The 19,857-nt window shown below is 37.0% G+C and overlaps 1 protein-coding gene and 1 long non-coding RNA gene across 3 annotated transcripts in view; one reads left to right on the top strand and one right to left on the bottom strand.

The window, feature by feature from the left end:
• The window catches only part of RFX4 (regulatory factor X4), a 92,716-nt gene that overhangs the window by 58,451 nt on the left and 14,408 nt on the right, over positions 1 to 19,857 (bottom strand). For both annotated transcript variants that reach the window (XM_039363905.1, XM_039363906.1), the window contains exon 2: positions 4,385 to 4,471. In XM_039363905.1, the coding sequence (XP_039219839.1) occupies positions 4,385 to 4,471 (87 nt within the window). The remainder of the gene's footprint in view (positions 1 to 4,384; positions 4,472 to 19,857) is intronic.
• Positions 6,275 to 11,443, top strand: LOC120317359. Its single transcript, XR_005559212.1, has 3 exons — positions 6,275 to 6,618; positions 10,605 to 10,705; positions 11,345 to 11,443. It is a non-coding gene; the product is annotated as an uncharacterized LOC120317359 (long non-coding RNA).

Here is a 19,857-nt window from a genome sequence, read left to right as displayed (position 1 = left end):
TCTTTTTTCCAGGAAATCAAATATCAAGTAGAAGAGAGAGAATTGATATTCTTACCCAGTTCCAAACACGTTGTTTATGATCAAGCTTAAATTAGTGCTTTTTGATTTCGGCTGCTTGTAGCTTGGGCTAGACTCTGGAGTGAAGCTAACCTTTCTTCTGCTGGTTTCTGGAGGGCTTTCCCCAAATGACTGGATCAACCGCCATCTCTCCATGGTTGGTGGGACTTCCCTCCTTCTTTGTTGCCTCTCCAGGGCGACTTTAGGCCCATTTAGGGTCCCCAAACAGAAAAGAATTGGCCATAGGGTGTGGAGCTCCATGATCCCTTGGCTACTTGCACTACTATGCAAAACCCCAAACTATCTCCTTTATCAACTTTCCTGAAGAAGAAAAAATCCCAAGAAGCAAAAAAACTTCCAAAAGTGAAGGAGAGGGATTTTTGCCCCACCCTTTTACTAATGGAAGCACCCTTTTTTATGGAGGACTAAAACATATTGAAATGAAATGAAATGGTTATAAAACCTAAATTTGGATAAGTTTGAAATTACTGAATGGTTAAGATTCTCATTTTAAAGGCAATTTGTTCATTTTGAAAATTTGAAAAATAAACCAGTGCTGGCATCTAGTGGTGGATGAAGACTATGACAGCTATGGCTTTCATGCAGGACTTGGCAAAATCTGGAAAAAAACTAATCTCTACTTGTGACCTTCAAAGCTCTAACAGTAGAGAACAGCTGTGACAAAAAAGAAAATAATCTGAGATGCAGACAAAATGAGACTTACAAACTTCAGAGAACAAAAAAAAAACCCTTGTTTGAACTTTATAGATTACAAATATCTAATTAACTCTGACCCCAAAGCTATTTGCAGAGAAAAGAAAATTTGGATTCTTGGTCATCATGTAAAATCAGAGATTTATAGAAACAACCTATCAAGAAAAAATAAATACTTTTCAAGTATGATTTTAAACCACAAAGAAATCCAAAATAACTTTGAAAATATAAACCAATTCATCTCCAATTTAACTTTACAACAAAAAAATCCCAGGAAACAACAACAGAGAAGGAATAGATAAAACAGACAACTGAATACAAATTTGAGGATAGAGAGTTAAAGATGGAATCTAACAAAACAAAGAAGTATGCTTTAACCCAAGTGGAAAAAAATTTACAAGAAATACTGGATTTGGAAAAGACAACTTGTACTTTAACACCACAAAACAAATTTGAGGATAAGAAAAAAAATGGACAAAATGGACTGCAGTGATGCCAGGAAAAACACTAGAACTGGAGAGGCAAAAAATGATAAGAGAAGCAGAGAGAAAAAGAAAGAAAAAGATTTTCAACAAAAATGAATGGGCAAATGCCTCTCACAAAGATATTGAACTTGACTTATCTTTTATATCTACAGTAAGAGGGAAGAGCCCCTCAGGTAACATAGTTCTTTCTTTTTCTTCTTTCTTTTTATTTTACTTCTTGATATGAGTAATATAAAAGAGTTGGAATGGCTTATGTAAAGGAAATGTTTTAGATATTTAAAGGTGACTGAGTTTAAGAAAATTACAATGGATTAAAAATGTTTTGAATAAGAGTTAAAAAAAATTATAGGACTAGATTTACTAAATGGAATATTTAAAGATTAAATATATATTTTAATTATGGTAAAAAGAATGAAATTTTTGGGAAATAAATATATATTAGCTCATAGGAAATAGGGATTTTAAGTAGCATATTATCTTTTTTCTTATTCTTTTTTCTTCTTTTAGACTTATTTATTCCTTAAGAAAGGTAAAAGTATCGGGTTGGCTTACATGAGAAAAAATAGACTTAAATATTTAAGTGTAATTAACTTTGAGAAGATCTTAACCAGTAAGAATGATTTGAACATTGTGGGAAAAACGAACGTAAACAAGAACTGTAAATAGGATCTATGATGAGACAATCAGAATGACTAGATAGAAAAGGAATATTATATTGATGTGGTTATTATCTGTAGAAATATTAGAAAACTTTTATACTCAATCGTCATTCACTAAAATAACAAGAATTGTATTAACTTAAGATTTGTAAAAGAGAACATTAGGGGAGAAAGAGGAAATCAAGTAAAGTTATTATGCGGATTATAGATTATAGAAATCAACTGTTAGTGAATATTTCTTAAATGTAAACCCAGACAACACAGTTTACCGAATATTAAGATGATTATGTTAACAAATTAATAAAACATATTTTTTTAAAAAACAAATTCAAGTTACTATATTACTATTATTATTATATTTCAATGCCTATATTTTAAGCCCTAGTGTAGCTTTTCTGCATGGGAAAAATAATGAATACAAGCCATACTTGCTGTATTTTATATAAATGAGTCACTATAAAGGAAATGAAACAAAACATATCACTTTCAAATCACCCAAAATATAATTTTTATGAGTATGCCTATTGAACAGTGAATAATGAAATGACTGGCTGTTGAGAAATTCTGTCTTGATTTGTTACATTTTGTCCTGTAGTTTAGCCTAAATTCCACATATATAAGGCTACAGTCCTACATATACAGCTTGGGGGAGGGCATCTACCTAGAATGAACTCAGTTGGATTTGGTTCTCAGTAAACATGCACAGTATTGACACTGAACAGATCCCCAAATGAAAGCAAACTTGTTCTTCATTGCATATTGCTGCTTGGGTAATTCATATCATTATATTAAAGAAGCTAAAATAGGACCTTGTTGCGTTATTTCTGCAACTCTATATTTTAAAATCCTAATCAACCTGGTTAAGGTTTTTTTACATTTATATTCTGCCCAGTAAAAATGTCATACTTAATGTAGTAGCAAAATAACTAAGAAAATAAATTATACAGTGAGATAATTGTTATTACAGTCTTGCACTATAATTCAATAGGTTTTTTTTCAGAACGGGAAAATGTTCATTAATATCTCAAGGTACAATCCTGAGCTGGGATTATATAGGCTGATGGACCTCTTTGATGGAAACCCATTGTACAGACAGAATCCCAGATGTCACCTGAAGATGCATAGAATCTTCAGCAGAACTTCCTAGATAAAAGTTGCTTTGAGGAGTCAGGTGTAAGTTGTGGGTCGACTACAGTCCCAAATCAAAGATGCCAAAACTCAGATGCCAGAATGCATGAAACAAAGGCTTATTGCACTCTGAATTCATTCTACAGCCATTTAGACCATATTAGCCATTTAACTGTAGGAAAGAAGGGAAAGGGCTCTGTAAAGGTTTTTTTCCCCCATAAAGATTGTATCTGAGCTTGTGATGGAGTTTAAGCATCTAACCAGCCCTACTTCTACACTTTTGATGAATGGGCTCTATTCCATTGCAATAGTAAAGAGTACCAGAACAGGACACCCTACAGAAGTAAATAAGGAAAGACAGAATAGCATGCTTATCTCCTATGATTGCCATATTTGAACACTCTTTCTTTAGCCATATTGCTCTAATACTCTCCTTCCCATTCCAATGATACCTCTGAAAGGCAAGTGACAATGTAAACCAGGCATTCCTCATTCATTCCTGAAGCATTATTCTTCTTAAGGAAATGTTCACCTTTGCCATAATCATACCCACTGCATGCACAAGTAGATCAATATGTTTTGCAGTCTCCAAAACAAAGTTGTTAGCAGAGTCATAACTACCAGACTGTCCTTGTTCTCCATGCAAAAGGGATATAGAGGCTTGGTATTCTCGTAGAGCTTTAAAATGTCATCCTGCCTCTTCCATCACACAGGCTTCTACACTGGCCAGGTGTACACTGAATACCTTGACCACTTCTGTCAAGGTATTCCATATAGAAGGAGACCCCATGGGGAATCTCCTTTTAAGCAGCCAGCCTTTATGTTGATCATTAGCAAAGAGTTTCAAGAAAACAATGAAATCATTTAAAATCTGAACTGGAGCCAGCATTGGAATGGTTGTGGAAGGTGGTGAATTGAGAATCAGCTGTTGAGTTATATATGATCAGAACACTCAGCAGGGAATTCTCTTCATAGCAATCTTTCACAGGAAGATGAACAATTCCCTTGGCAATTAATTTCCTTTTGAGTGCCAGTGAAGAACTTACATTCAAGTATTCCAATGGGCATTGTTTTGGTCCCAGAAGGGAGATTCAGGCTTCATCTACAAAGCTAGTATCTTAATAGCTTATCTTTACAGTATGTCCCTTTGCCCATATGTACTCAGCTGTCCAATATAAATACAAAATGCTGTTTTTCTGGCTGATGCATTTGTCAGTTAACTCTTAATTTTTTCCCTGCTTGAAGATGTGGCTTTCCAGATCTATATAGACACTATAAACTTCAAATATTTTTTAACAAATGGGTATATATATATTTCTATAGAAAATAAAGCATACTTACTTTCATCATTAGAAACATTTGCCAGAGATGTGTGGCTGGAATAACGTTTGTTTTCACTTTCACTGAGGCATCTTTCAATCCAACTCTCTGCAAAACAATTTTTTAAAAAAGTAGTTAATCTGTATTTTACATTTTTGTGTAAAAATTCAGAGGAAAAAATGGATTCAGATTGTACTCTACTTAACCACATTTTTTTTTCTTCTGAGCCACAGCTTCTTTTAGTACAAATTGGGAATAAGACTAAGAACATCACAAACATGTGATGTTCATGTAAAGATAAAACCATGTCAAATATTTTTCCACTCTGGGAAAAAGTAGAATATATGTGCCTTACACTAAAAGATACTATGAGCCAAGGCATTCTAAGATCAATGTAAAATACAATTCAACTGCCTCTGTATTATATTTATCTTGTTTTCTAAAGGATAATACCAGAGCCATCCCAAAGCATTTGGCTTTGTAAGGCTGTTTCCCACTCTTCAAGACAAAGTTCATGTATTCAACTGAGGCAAAAAAAATCATAAGTTCTTTTCTTCTAGCCTTTACAATAAAAAATAAAAACATATAACAATATGTAAATCTTTACTAATCCTCATTACCAGCTATCCAAGGCAATTATTATGAGCCAGCAGTGTGCTACAGCTACCAAAAAAAAGCTAATACAGTGCTAGGCTGCATTAACAGAGGGATAGACTCAAGATCACATGAAGTGTTAATACCACTTTATAATGCCTTGGTAAGGCCACACTTGGAATACTGCATCCAGTTTTGGTCACTATGATGTAAAAAAGATGTTGAGAAAGAGTTCAGAGAAGAGCAACAAAGCTAATCAGGGGACTGGAGGCTAAAACGTGTAAAGAACATTTGCTGGAATTGGGTATGTCTAGTTTAATGAAGATATGGACTAGGGTGACATGATAGCAGTGTTCAAATATCTCAGGGGTTGTCATAAAGAAAGAATCAAGCTATTCTCCAAAGTACCTGAGGGCAGGACAAGAAGCAATGGATGGAAACTAATCAAAGAGAGAAGCAACCTAGAACTAAGAAGAAATTTCATGACAGAACAATTAATCAATGGAACAACTTGCCTCCAGAAGTTATGAATGCTCCAACAGTGAAAGTTTTTAAGAAGAGATTGGACAACCATTTGTCTGAAATGGCAGGGGGTTGGACTAGAAGATCTACAAGATCCCTTCCAACTCTGTTATTCTATTCTGTTCTGTTCTGTTCTTATTCTAGTCTAGTTGCTACTGAGTTGTCCAAATGTTAGGACTAGCTATAAGATTTGGCATTCATATACAAATTCCATAGTTACTCAGTAAAATATTTGTACTTCTGTCTATAATTTCATAGAAGAATGGAGTACCATGTAAACGGCATTTAATTCAAAGCATAAAGCACAAAATCTTTCAAGTGTTCTTTTGATCACATGATAACATCTCTTGTATAACATCCATTCATTTGCATATCTTCACATGCTGGAAACCAAACTTCTGAAATCAGAACTTCTTTGAGCAATTTTTAACTCTGAGGATGTTGTTTGATACCATTTACTTATTATTCTTGCATGCTACCATTCTTCTAACAAGCTCAAGGGAGTGAATGATCTTCCTGCCGCCATTTCAAATATGTCAGATTTCTACCCTGACTTTTATCTACGAGCATTAGAAATAATGCATAATGCTTCTTCCTCTCTTTTTGTCCCACAAAGCAACTATATGGGGTCGGATTAGCAGTGAGTGATCATCCCAAAGTCACAAAGACAGCTTCTCCTGCTGAGATAAACAAGAACTTGGCTCTCCCCATTCCTAATCCAATACTTTAAGGAACACTGAGCTTATCTTGGGCATAGGAAAGGAATGAGTAAGCTATTAAGTAAAAGGTAAAGGAATCCCTGTAGATTTTATTCCATTAGTCATTGCTGACTACAGTGGGCGGTGCTCATCTCCATTTCAAGGCCACTGAGCTACCATTGTCCAAAGACATTTCCACAGTTATGTGGCCAGCATGATGTCACAGAGCACTATTATCTTCCCACCAAAGTGGTACCTATTTATCTACTCACATTTGCATGCTTTCAAACTGCTAGGTTGGCAGGAGCTGGGCCGAGGACGGGAGCTCACCCCATCACATGGCACTCAGGCCTTGAATCTAGGCTGTTGGCTTTCCAGCCAACAAACCCAATGTCTTAACCAATCAGCCACTTTGCCACCCTGAGAAGAATTTTTAAAAAGGTAACTCAGCCCTGAGAAAGAGGAAAGGGTAAGAAAGAAACTCAGAATAGCCCGACTTGATTTTGTTTAGAGCAGACAGATAGAAACTTGGACACCCAAGCTCCTGTTTTTCTGCTTTATTACAATAAAAAGCATTTCTGAAATCTCTGCTATGTTTGTTTCCTGACCCATCCTATTTTGAAGGGTGGCCATCAATCTCATAGTCAATCCAGTATCTTTCCTAGTCTAATGTTCTAAGCCAATCTTCCTCAACCTGTCACCCTCCAAACTGAAGACCACTGGTTTAGAGAATTAGATTGGACTAGGAAAAGACAAATCCTATATATTTAAAAGCAGAAAAAGAGAACTACTGGAAGTTGCAATCTAATAATTATGACGGGCAGGTTGAAAAAGGCTGCTCTGTAGCATGTAGAGTTATAAATCACTGAGGAGATTCCACAAATAGAGGAAAATTAGTCATCCCCCTTTGAAAGTTTGCTATCTGAATCTTGAAAGGATGCAAATGAGAGAGAAAATGTCCATTGTTTACCTCACAATAGACTAAAATCTTCCAACTAAGAAAAGGATCTATGCCAGTGTTTTTCAATCTTGGGAACTTTAAGATGTGTGGACTTCAACTCCTAGAATTCTCCAGCCAGCTATATTGAAGTTCACACACATTTTAAATTTCCCAAGGTTGAAAAACACTGGTCTATGCTCTGCATGGGCTAAAAGGTTGGGCAATGGAATTTCATTTCCCAATCCAACAATTCAGTCAGGCTTTAATAGGGTGGTAAGGGGTACAAAGAAAAACAAACAAAATATGTCTTTATGCTTGTAGAGCACGTGCTTTATTTATCCATCTGTCTCAAAATTAAATTGTTTTAGGCTTCAGTCGATAGCTGTTCATATATAGACAAATAGTCAAGCAACATCCCTGCACCCGACAAAACTTGCACTGTAAAAAGAATTAGATTAAAAAAAAACTTATAGCTGATGAAAATGCAAAACTTTCATATTTAGTTTTCAGAGGACTTACAAGAAAGCTAACTAAGTCCTAACCTAACTCTTTCCTTAACCACCTCTACATATCTTGGCTTGTCATTATTTCCTTTTATTTATTGTTCTGCTTAGATTTGTTTGAACAGTTTCCTTTAGGGAGAAAATTAAATAAAGTAGGAATTGAGAAGCCCTGCCCTCTCTTCATCACCTGCTATTGTCTTACCACCTTTTCCTAAAAGCAGACCAGCCTTTCCTTCTTCTTTTTTGCTACTAACTCAATCATTCTTTCATGCTGCTTTTGGTTTCCTTTGCAAGCCTGTTATAAATCCCTTTTGCACTTTAGCCTGTCTTTCTGAAGAAATCAGCTTCTTGCTGGTACACCTCTTCCACTTCCTATACATATCCCTTTTAAAACTCTTACTTCAGTAGAAAGCTCTCTAAACATCTACTACAACTTCCTAAGCTTCTCCCAGATGAAGATTCTAAGAAAACATGGAGAATATGTTTTCGTCTAGCTCTGTACATGTGGAGCTCTAAGATCAGGAACCCTTACAATTCTTAAATTAATAGGTATTTCTCTCCCATAACAACCTGCAAAGTATGAAGGCTGTATTTAAGAAGATTGGGAAATTCTCCACTTCTGCCATAGCCAACAGTTCCAAAACAAGGTACAGTTTCCACTATTCCAAACAATCTCTCTATAAAATCCCTGTAATTCATCGGACAGATCTCACCTATCACTCTAATAAAATTCCAAAGAAGCAGCTGCAGCCATCCTCCAGATTGCCTCCTGACACTGGTTCACATTTGGGGACATAAAAGTAAATGCTGTAGCCATTGAGTCTAAAACTGAGTTGATTAGCATTGTCAGTCTTCGTGTATCCTTTCAAATGCCCACCCCTTCATTTCATAAACTTAGATTTAAGGTCATCTAGATGGTACTGGAGCCCCTGCTGGAACATTTTCCAAGCGCTGTAAAATCTGACCCTAACCCAGTGTTTCTCAACCTTGACAATTTTAAGGCATGTGGACTTCAACTCCCAGAATTCCACAGCCAGCAATGCTGGCTGTGGAATTCTGGGAGTTGAAGTCCACATGCCTTAAAATTGTCAAGGTTGAGAAACACTGCCCTAACCCAACTCTTCAAGAGTCATTGGCGCCAATGACAGATTCCCCAACCATCCATACTTAAGAAGGACTATGGGAATTAGTCTCTGAAAAAGAGAGAATACAAATCTTAGAGAATATCAAAAGGAACACAAGGATTGTTATCCATTCCCCCACATATCTATGTAATGGGAAGGTGGCAGATATTTCCAGAATAAAGTAGGTTGTTTTAAAAAGCAGATATTATTTCCTCAGTACAACAGAAGACTCTAGAACAGTAATGGTGAACCTTTTAGAGACTGAGTGCCCCAAAACCGCACCTGCCCTGCCCCCTGCCCCTGCTCCACCCCCCCACTCCACCCCTGCTTTGCCCCATCCCACCCCCCTGCCCCCCCACAGGGCCACCCACTGCCTCCACAGCCTGCCGCAGCAGATCACCCAGGTGGCCTAGCAGCACCATGGCGGCCATGCCCTCTGCCCACACCCCACAGCATCATCTGCGTGCAACGGGGCACGAGGGCAGAGTCTTGTCCCCGCTGCCCAGCTGCTATGCCCCGGCTGTGCTGCTCCATGCGGGCCGCATCCTGAGGTGACTCTTCTCTGGGGGGGGTTGCTGGTTAGGAGGGAGCCACGGGGGGAGGTGGGGCTGGGGTGATGGCACGCATATCCACAGAGAGGGCTCTGAGTGCCCCCTCTGGCACACGTGCCATAGGTTCACCACCACTGTTCTAGAAAAACCATTCAGAAGTCTGTGGACGGAAATCCTTGTGTGTGCTGGGACTTCATGCATAAGCTTCTGTATCTTTCTCTCAGGGAAGCAGCAGCAATGGCAGTTAGTGCTTTTTCCTCTCCCACCTCAGTGTGCTACATAAGGCAAGCTGTCATATTTAATGTCAATTCTATAGGGTTTCTCATTAAAATCTCAAAATTGTGTTTTCCTTCCTTCCTTCCTTCCTTCCTTCCTTCCTTCCTTCCTTCCTTCCTTCCTTCCTTCCGTCCTTTTGGAAATCTGAATTTGTATGTTTGTATGTGTTATAAAAAATGCTTTATTTGAGAATGGTTTGACTATGCAAATATAACAGAGCACTTTGTTTTACAGGGAATTAATTTCAACCAGTTGTTATTCATTCTTTCTTTTTTAAATCCTAGCCCTGCTCATTTTTCTCTTTTCCCTGTGGCTTCTGTCCATGTGCATATATATGAAAAAACATGGAATCCCCGTTCCCCCCACACACACACAAACACACACACAGTGACATGGAAAGTATCTAGAATTAATTTCAAATGGATTTGAAAGTATAGACCAGTGATGGTGAACCTTTTAGAGACCGAGTGCCCAAACTGCAACCCCAAACCCACTTATGTATCATTGGGTGCTGGGTGGCGTGGCCCATTGGGTGGGTGTGGCCAATTGGGTGGGCATGGCTGTGGTGGTAATGGCACACTGTGTGGGACTAAAAAGTTCAGTCAATTAATTCCAACTTTGCGAGATCTTTTTTTTCCCCCACAAGAAGTTGAAATTGATTGATTGAATCTTTTTTTTTTTTTTTTGCACCTGGCAGTGGAGGCCTAAAACGAAAAGGTTTTATAAAACCCAGCTGAAGGCCTAGGACTGGGGCAATGGTGCGCGTGCCCACAGAGAGGGTTCTGCGTGCCACCTGTGGCACGCGTGCCATAGGTTCGCCACCAGGGGTATAGACTGATAAATTGGGGAAACTGGACTGGGGATAGGATTTGTGGGTGTGGGTTCATACTTTGGGGAAGAGGGATCATCTTAAATTCAGGATTATCTTTCTTTGGGGAAAAATAGGTAAATTCTTGATTCTAAGTATGCTAGCCATAACTAGTTTCACAGTGAGCTGTCCAGAGTCCTAAGTATCTATGACCTTATCTTGTAGAGTTCATGTCCAGTTTACCCCTCTCTGTTGCACATGGAATGGGATGTAGCAAATCTATGCATCCTTGCTAACTCACTGACACCATTGAGATCTATTCCCAGGTAAATATGTGAAAGAGCACACTACTGTTTCATTTAATACTGCAATGTATTAATTATCCTGGATAATATCAATAGTGTAACTCCTGTCCAGTTTTGTTATGAATAACCAACCATACAATCTCAATATGATACCTATTTTTTATTTACTTGGTTTATACACCTGCTCAACCTATGTAGTATAACCCTGGGTAGCTTGGAACAATAATAAAACTGTTAAAAAGTTTTTTAAAAGCATATACATAACCCCCCTCCCCCCAAAAAACCCTCCAAGTGCTCTAAAAACAACAGATTCCAATATATCCAAAATAAACTTTAGAACTTTATTGTGTGAATGAATTGCTTTGCATATTATCTTGTGTGTGTGTGTGTGTGTGTGTGTGTGTATTAATTTTGAAAATCCCAGTTATGTTCATTGAATCATAGCAAGTTATTTCTCACAATCCAAATTATCAAAATATTGAGATTTAATGTATGCAAACAGGTTGTTATTAACTTGCCTGCTTGGTAGAAATACAGCCAGTTTGGAAGGCAAAGCTTTATATGAAACGGAGCAAGCTTCTATGTCTTTCTTTGCCATACTGTCGAGTAATGCTATCCATTTGCCTTTATCATCCCTAAATATTTGCTATTTCTCAACAGAAGTCTGCAGTGAAGTTCAAATAGGGAATGATGAAAGCAGCATTGTGCCATCCAATATTCAAACTCTGTTTCTTTTGTACATGTATCAACATGGTGCACACATGAATAAAAAGTATGGAGCTTGCATCCTGACAATGGTATATTTTTCCTTATTTTGATGAATGTATCAGAGCCTACAGGATATTGTGACTTTTACTTAATTGAAAGACAGAAATTAAATGCTGAACCTCTGGTTGTTTGTTATGCTCTTTGAAGTGTGAAATATTCATAGCTGAAATGAACAAAAGTGCTTAAAAATCCTAGAATGGCCATCCTTGCTAGACTTGGTGTTTTCTTTTATGTTTCTATGCCTTTTCTTGGGTTTCCATGGGAGCCACACTGGATAAGGAAAGTATTCATTTTAGCTAAGAGATGAGTTGTTAAGAATATGACAACAGGATGGCAGCACATGGTTGCAACTTGTCACCTCCTCTATCAGACCACCTTGACTCAAATACATGTTTCCCTGAGCTACTGTAAAAATTCAGGGAAATATAAAATTTCTCCAGAGAGCTGCTGAAATATGTGGTAGTCAACCAGATAAAAAGCACATCCAGGAGTACTAGTTTCAGTTTTATGGTAAGGTTATATTACCAGAATGTTGCAAGTCTGAAAGTACCTCTCTCCCCCCTCCTAGTCCAAGAAACTGGGGAGGGTCCCTTCCCTGATGTTTGCCATATCCTCATTTCTTCTGTGGTCTCAACTGCCTCATATCTGATCTTTCCCTAGTCTGCAGTTCTTCCTCCTATCTCCCAAGGTCATTCTCACATACCATTTTGTCCACACCAAGCTCCAAAGCACCATTTCTCATTTTGTATCCAAGCTCTGCACACTTCTATTTAGTACTGTTCAACAACAACAACAATAAGTAAAAAAAAAAACAATTTTCAATTAGATCAAGTAAATGAACAAAAAAAATACTGATCATGTTTAAAAATAAAAAATAAAAGAATACCAAGTTCATTTTGTGGTTAACAATGGATTGATTTATGTTACTTAATTTAGAGCTCATCCAATTTCCCAAAGGTTTGGATAGGTCAATAAACATAATAAAATAATAAGTTTAAGTCATCTAATGAAATAGCATTATGATAGGCACTTCTAGCCCCAAACTCAATGAAACAACATCTTGATTACTCTTCTCAATTCTAAAAGAATCAGTTGATAGTGAGCTGGGCAGCATATAAATTTAATAAATAAAATAAAATAAAATAAAAAATTGACTAGGCCATCTAGACCTTGAGTGACAGACTATTGGAGAATGAAATATTATTTTGAATTCCCATCTTCTCTAACATTTCAAGGAAAGAGATCTGAAGAATTGTTTCATGGTTAGACCAGACAGAGCAGGTAAGCCCTGTTTGAAGAAGATATTCCCATGGATAACACGGATTCAAGCCACATAGGTCAAAACCAACAGTTTGATTTATACTTGAAAACATATGGGCAATCAGTGCAGCATCTGCCAAAAAGGTGTAACTTTTTAAAAATATATAATTTTATTAAAAACAGCAGGGAAAATAGATAATAACAAGACCTGACAATGGCTAAGAGGAGGAAATTTGAAGAAAGAGGCAGAGGGGCTAATTTTGGCTACACAATACCATGCCTTAGATAGAACAAATGCATACAAAACCAAAATTGAGAAGCAACAACAGATAGCAAGTGCTGTCTCTGAAAAGAAGCTGAAGAAACAATGGATCGCCTGGTTAACTGCTGCAAGAAGATCACACAGACTGACTACAAACAACGGCATGACAAAGTAACAATGGTGCATTGGAACATCTGCAAAAAATACCATTTTCCTGCAAGCAAAAACTAGTGAGACCATAAAATAGAGAAAGTCATAGAAAATGGAGACACTAAAGTGCTCTGGTATTTTAGAATTCAAACTGACAAATACTTATCACATAACACCCCAGACTTAACAATTGTTGATAAGAAAGACAAAAAACCTCTGGATAGTCGACGTGGCAGTACCTGGAGATAGCAGAATAGAATAGAAGAGAAAGAACTTGAGAAGATAAAATACAAAGATCTGCAAATAGAAATAGAACAACTGTGGCAAAAGAAAGCAAAGGTGCAAGCCCAGAACAACTGGAACATGAATGGCATCAGCACTGAAAAAATTACCATCAATTGTAAAAGGCAGCTTTATTTTGAACAGCTTACATATTCAACATTGAAATATTTTGCTTTATTCTGTATTAGTAAGCTGAATTTCAATGTTCTTCTCTTTTAATTACAATTTTTGGTTTCTTCTAGTTTTATCTACTGTCCACTTGAAGCATTTGTGGGCTATCTGAAGTCCTCTCCTTGTCTGGAAACACTGATCTACTTGCCAACCCTTCATTCTATTGCAGTTATTGACTCCACTTTTTGTAGAACCATCTTCAGTCTGCCATTTCTTCCTGGAAGTCAGTATAGGTGTAACATTGTTGAAATAACTTTCATCTATCAGCTTGTGAATGCAGTACTACAAAATTATGATCCAGACTTGTAATGTTTGAAGGCAGACAGAAAGCAATCTCAGACAATGACATTGAACACTACCAAGAAATCCATCCAGAAGAGTGACTTCTGCCTATCCAGGTGCAGATGGCAGCTATCCACAAGAACAACCAAAGCAGTTTCAGTTCCATGCCAAGATGTGAAATCTGATTGAAAATAATCTAGATAACTTGCTTCATCTAAGATCCTTTATAATTTCAATGCCTTCCCCCCAAGATAAACAATAAGATGGATAGAGAGATGGCTTCTTCCAAGGTGCATCAATACATCCTTCAAAGCTGGGGATACAACTTCCTTCTTCAAAGAAGCCTTACCACTTGCAAGCTTTACAATTCTTCCTTAGCCATTCAAGGAAGCCAGATGGAACACGAGTTCAGTCTTCAGTTCAGATCATCAAAGCTCACAATATCAGCAATATTAGAAGAATCCCAGATTATTCTGTTCTAGTTACCCTACATGCCCTGACAATCTGGAAACTAAATCAGAAAAAAAAAGAATAATTTTTGTTCAAACAATTTTTTTTTGCAAACATATCACAGAGGCTAAAGAAAGATTGTTCTGCTTATCCATCTACAATAGGCAAAGCTACTTAAACAGTTTCATTGATTTTATCTTCACAAGATAACTGACTCCAGATCTTTATCCTGGGGACATGAAAATTGAAATATCCTAGTAGTAAGTCTCAGTTCAGTAAAGAAAGCAAATGGTTATGTGATTGCTACTGCTATTGGTTTGTTTCTCAGTCTAATAACAAATCCTGATGACAATTATTGCATGAATAGTAGAAAATAATGGGAGACCAAGTGGGTAATTGGCAAGTCTTCATGGGAAGAATGTAGAGGAAGATAACTCAGTTCATATTTTAATGCATGCTTCTCTGATTTGAAATATGTAAACTAATATATGGTGATGTTTTCATTGAATGTTTCTTAATTTTGCAATCAAAAGTCGTGAAATATGTGTTTATAGTAAAGAAGGACCCACAAAAATCTATATACAGGTAATTCACAAGTGAGCCCAAAATTTATGTTGCTAAGTGAAACATTTGTTAACTGAGTTTTGCCCCATTTTATGACTTTTCTTGCCACAGTTGTTAAATGGATTATTGTAGCTATTAAGTTAGTAACATGGCTGTTAAGTGAATCTGGCTTCCCCATTGACTTTGCTTATCAGAAGATCACAAAAGCTGATCACATGATCCCAGGACACTGCAACTGTCATAAATATGAACCAGTTACCAAGTGTCTGAATTTTGATCACATTATTATGAGGATGCTGCAATGATCGTGTGAAAAATGGTCATAAGTCACTTTTTTTAGTGCTGTTGCAACTTTGAACGGTCACTAAATGAACTGTTGTAAGTTGAGGACTACCTTTATTCATGAAAGAAATGTATGGGAAACACACATGAGAGAGAAATTTGCTTATATGAGAAAAAATGCATACAGCCTGGGTACATCAGAAGCATACACAAAATGATGTATACAAGATGGTGAGAAACTTTTAAAATCATTTGCAAGCCTAAAAAAATAATGACAGAACACTAAAGGGATTAAAAAAATACAGGAATAATGAAGGAAATCTTTGCTCTACCCTTTTGTGGCACCATAAATGAGCTGCCCCCTTTTCTTCTTTGTAGAGATGACTGACCATCCTATCTGCCTCTTTGCAATAAGCAGAAAAGAAGGCAGTTTAGCCCAGCTTGTATTCGGCACAGCAACAAACCTATTCTTGGGCTTGTCTCCAGACACAGAGGGATGGTTGTGCCAGACAGCAAATTTTGTCGCTAAAGGTCAACAAATGATGAGATAATTTGTTAATTTTTTACCACCAGGGAGGAAAAAGCTACTTATAGGAATTTCTATCTCAAGTACCCAGGTTGACTGGGGCCTTGAGACATCACTGTATTTTCCTGCATCCGTTACACAAGGAATAAAGGGAAAAAATGTATTGCTATTGGGATTGTACGGCTATACAATGGCTTATCATACAAAGCATCTGTCATGTGGATATGTTCCCTCTTTTCTAGGAAACCTCCAGTTTCTCCATATATATATATATTAAGAATTAAAGTACAAACCACCCATCTTTTGTTCAAATTCTCCATTCCCCTCCAACATTCAGTCTCCTTTGGGAAGATCCTGCGCTAACATTTCTTTAACTATGGGGCTCGTTTTTTCTCTGAGGAAAGTGCAAGACAGCCTAGAAAACATAAAAAGGAAAGAAGAGAATCTTCTTACGCTTTTCCTTTAGACTTGACAAAACAAGCATCTAGTCTTGAATAATCCTTGCCACTGAATACAAGTTGCTCAATAGATGGTTTGTGTACTGAGCTCAGGGTGGAAATGATCCAACAAAGAGAGAGTGCAAGGGGTGACCAGACTGTGCCACTCATCTGATTAAAATTCAGCTCCCTAAATTGCCACCCAGCACCAAAAGAATTTTGCTACTTTTATGCCTTACCATTTTTATTTTAAAATTCAGATTATGAGAGGCCTACATATGATTTTGACTGCATGGAAGATAAGTATTCCGAGTCAGTGTTTGCAGAGCCTGGACACACAACTGTCAGCCAAAACTTTGCCATTAATGGAACCCCCACTTCTCTTTTGTTATTCAAAGCCATTTATTGTTGTTGGGTTTTTAGAGCAATTTTGAATGGACCATTCTGAAGGACACTGCCCATCCAGATATAGGCATCTTGATGAAAATAATGAAATAACGTAATCTGGTCAAATACATGGATCTATTCTTATTGCTTTTGGAGAAAAATCATAGCAATTACTAATGTTTAGATGTATGTAGCTGGTTCTTGATAAAACTTAATAAAACTAGCAGCTGTGGAAAATTGTTGTAAGAGCAAATTTCAAACAAAACACACTAACCACCTTCCCTTTGAATTTTTAAAATGGTTTGAACCAGGTATAACACTGAATCAAGTACAGCGAACAAATGAAAATTAGTTCTGAACACGTACAGAATTGACTTCCCAGAATCTCTTCCTGTGGAGACCTCTCTTTCTGTGATGGTAATGTATCAAAAGAAGAACTGTTTTTAAAAGAAAAGAATATCTCTAGCTCAAGGTTGAACAGTGGAGTCCTTGGTGCTCTCTGAGCCTGGTTCTTTGCTTGCAGATATTACATTACCTAGCTAGGTAACATTATCAGTGCTAGTGAGTGTTCGTTTTTCTTGCCTCCTCCAGCAACATCTTAGTTGTCTGCACTATAGTAAATGTTTCAACTTTTATGATTGCTCCCACGATAGTAAATTAGGCCTGTTTCAACCCAGACCCAGTTGTCTCCTTATATTCCCACACAGTAATGGGGTGCAGATCTTTTTCCAGAATTAAACACTGCTAAGACACCTGGAGAGTTTTATTTCTGGGACTGTAGTATATGTAGTCATTCCCACTTCCTCATATTCTCTTCTACTTAGCATTTTCACAGTTGTACAGCCGGAGTACAGTTTCTTGTTTCTCTTACCCAGCAACTGCTCAGGATTTTTTTTTTTTTTTACAGATGCAAAGAAATTGCTGCTAAAGAAGAACTAAGGGGAAGTAACTAGATTTATTTTGTTTTTTGTTCCTCTCTTTGGGTAGTTAAAGGAATTATTGCACAGAATATGGGAAGAAGGAGGTGAAAAATAGGGACATTTACCCAGCACTGTAAAGCTGAAGAAGATAAGAAAGGCACAGTAAGTGACTATATGAAAGAGCCATAAATCGAACTATTCCAAGTGCACAGATTGGCTATAGCATGAAATGTAAGTTTTGGAATCATAGCTTAACTTTGAACTACTGGTTATGTGTTAGAACAGTACTCTTATAGATTTAATGGATTTACTATATATATAATTTTATCTGTTTTAATTGTGTGATTATTAAGGTGTGCTGGTAATTTTGGTTTTACCTTTTATTGTGGTTGGCCACTTTTTGCCTTTCCAGATAAAGAAGTATATGTTGTTGTTAGTTGCGAAATCGTGTCCAACCCATCGCGACCCCATGGACAACATTCCTCCAGGTCTTCCTGTCCTCTACCATCTTCTAGAGTCCACTTAAGCTCACGCCTACTGCTTCAATGACTCCAACCAGCCACCTCCCCTTCTTCTATTGCCCTCAATCTTTCCCAGCAGTAGGCTCTTCTCTAGTGAGTATATAAAGAGTATATAAAGTTAAATAAATACAATTGAATTTATAATCCTAAGCAGAAATTAAATTTTGTCCAAAAGGAAGCCCGCAAAATTCCAAATCTTATTTTCTGTCCTGCAAAATACAGGCTCAGGATTGGGAAGAAGAGGTGAGCATTTATTTTAGAAAAGCTGAACTGGGGATGGGTTCCACAGGGAGATGCGTGTAAAAATGGTGAGGGCTTCACTCACTCGGTTTTGCCAGCAACTTTTTTTTTTTTTTTATCCTGGATGCCCTTACTTAGTGGCCTATTTTAGACAGTTTAATGGTTAAACAGAAAAAAACAACCAAACATTTTAGGGAGAGGTGTGATTACATTCTCTTTTTTTTTCTTTTGTCTTCAAAATAGTACCTTCAGAAAACAAGATTTGATCATTTTATTTGTTTGTTTGTTTGTTTCCTACCTTTATTATTTTTACAAATTATTCCAGGCAGCAAACATATCCAACACACTTTCCTCCTTCTATTTTCCCCACAACAATCCTGTGAGGTGGATTGGGCTGAGAGAGAGTGACTGGCCCATAGTCACTCAGCTGACTTTCTTGGCTAAGGTGGGATTTGAACTCACCTTAATTTCTAGCCTTGTGACTATGTAATATAGATTACATATTACATAATATCAATTCATTAAATATTTGTTAAAAATACTTCTTGTAACAAAATACTATCATTTTCCACCCCCCTTTTAAAGATTATTTATATAATGTACAAAACTATTTTGTTTTAGCCGTTGTGCTGGCAATGCATTCTGAGAATACATAACATCATCCATTATGTTGTCCAATTTGGAAGAGAAGTAAGCAGAAGATACTGATATAACAATGAGATTCTCACTACAGCAATTTTTATCAAACAAAATATAATGCCCTTGCACACCCACAGATCCTCCCAAATATTGAAAAACTGATTGCCATCCTCAATTGCTGCAGTTATCCCAGTTATACTGCATTTGCCCTTATCTTTCAGTTCAACCACAAAACATCCATTATACCAGCTTTTGGTCCAATAGATAGTTTACTCAGCTGCTCTAAATTTTAGGGTCAAATGCAATGGTGTAGTCTATTTCAGTTACAATTAGATACAGGCAAATGGAAAGACAAGCGGAAATAGTCAGACAATGAACAAAACTTTGTTGTTCATATGAATATGAGGCATTTTTTTGTTAAAATAAATGCAGTATATTGCATTAAGCAACGGTCTTATTCATGCATTCATTCAATAATAGCCCATAAGTGAGTCTCTTAAAGAAGTATTGCAATAGCTTTGTGACCGGGTTTGGCTTCGTGGAAGAGAATTATGAACAAAAAGTTCATGTCCTTGGTATCTGGATCGCCTAAATGTGGAACTTGAATTGACAGACAAGTCAGCCAAAATATTGTGCTGGAGCCATTTTTCCATCCAGACATATGGAGGGATGGTGGTGTGTGTGTGTGTGGAAATGTTATTTGCAATTAAATGCTGTTGTACAACAGGATGAAAACAGGAAATGGTTCCGCAATAAAATTTTGGAGTTAGAGTGCTTCTGTTTGTGAAATTCCCATTTCATTTTTTTTTTCCGTCTTCATAGTCACACCAGAAGTTCTGAAGTGTTCAGTTTTCATGGAGCTATATTGAAGGAAGGGCAATGTATCTCCCTCTATGTATTTTCCTTAGAATTTTTTTTCAGGTTTTCCTCAGCTTACTGTTGTCTATCTTTTGTTTTTGGATGCTGAACTTTTAGCTACATAGGATATGACACTGAAACTGAGATTATTATAGAACAATCTTCACAATCATG

Source organism: Crotalus tigris, unplaced genomic scaffold, assembly GCF_016545835.1.
Source record: "Crotalus tigris isolate CLP2741 ecotype Arizona unplaced genomic scaffold, ASM1654583v1 scf7180000019630.4133010339:1179603, whole genome shotgun sequence".
Classification (NCBI taxonomy): Eukaryota; Metazoa; Chordata; class Lepidosauria; order Squamata; family Viperidae; genus Crotalus; species Crotalus tigris.
This window is presented reverse-complemented; position numbering and strand designations above follow the sequence as displayed.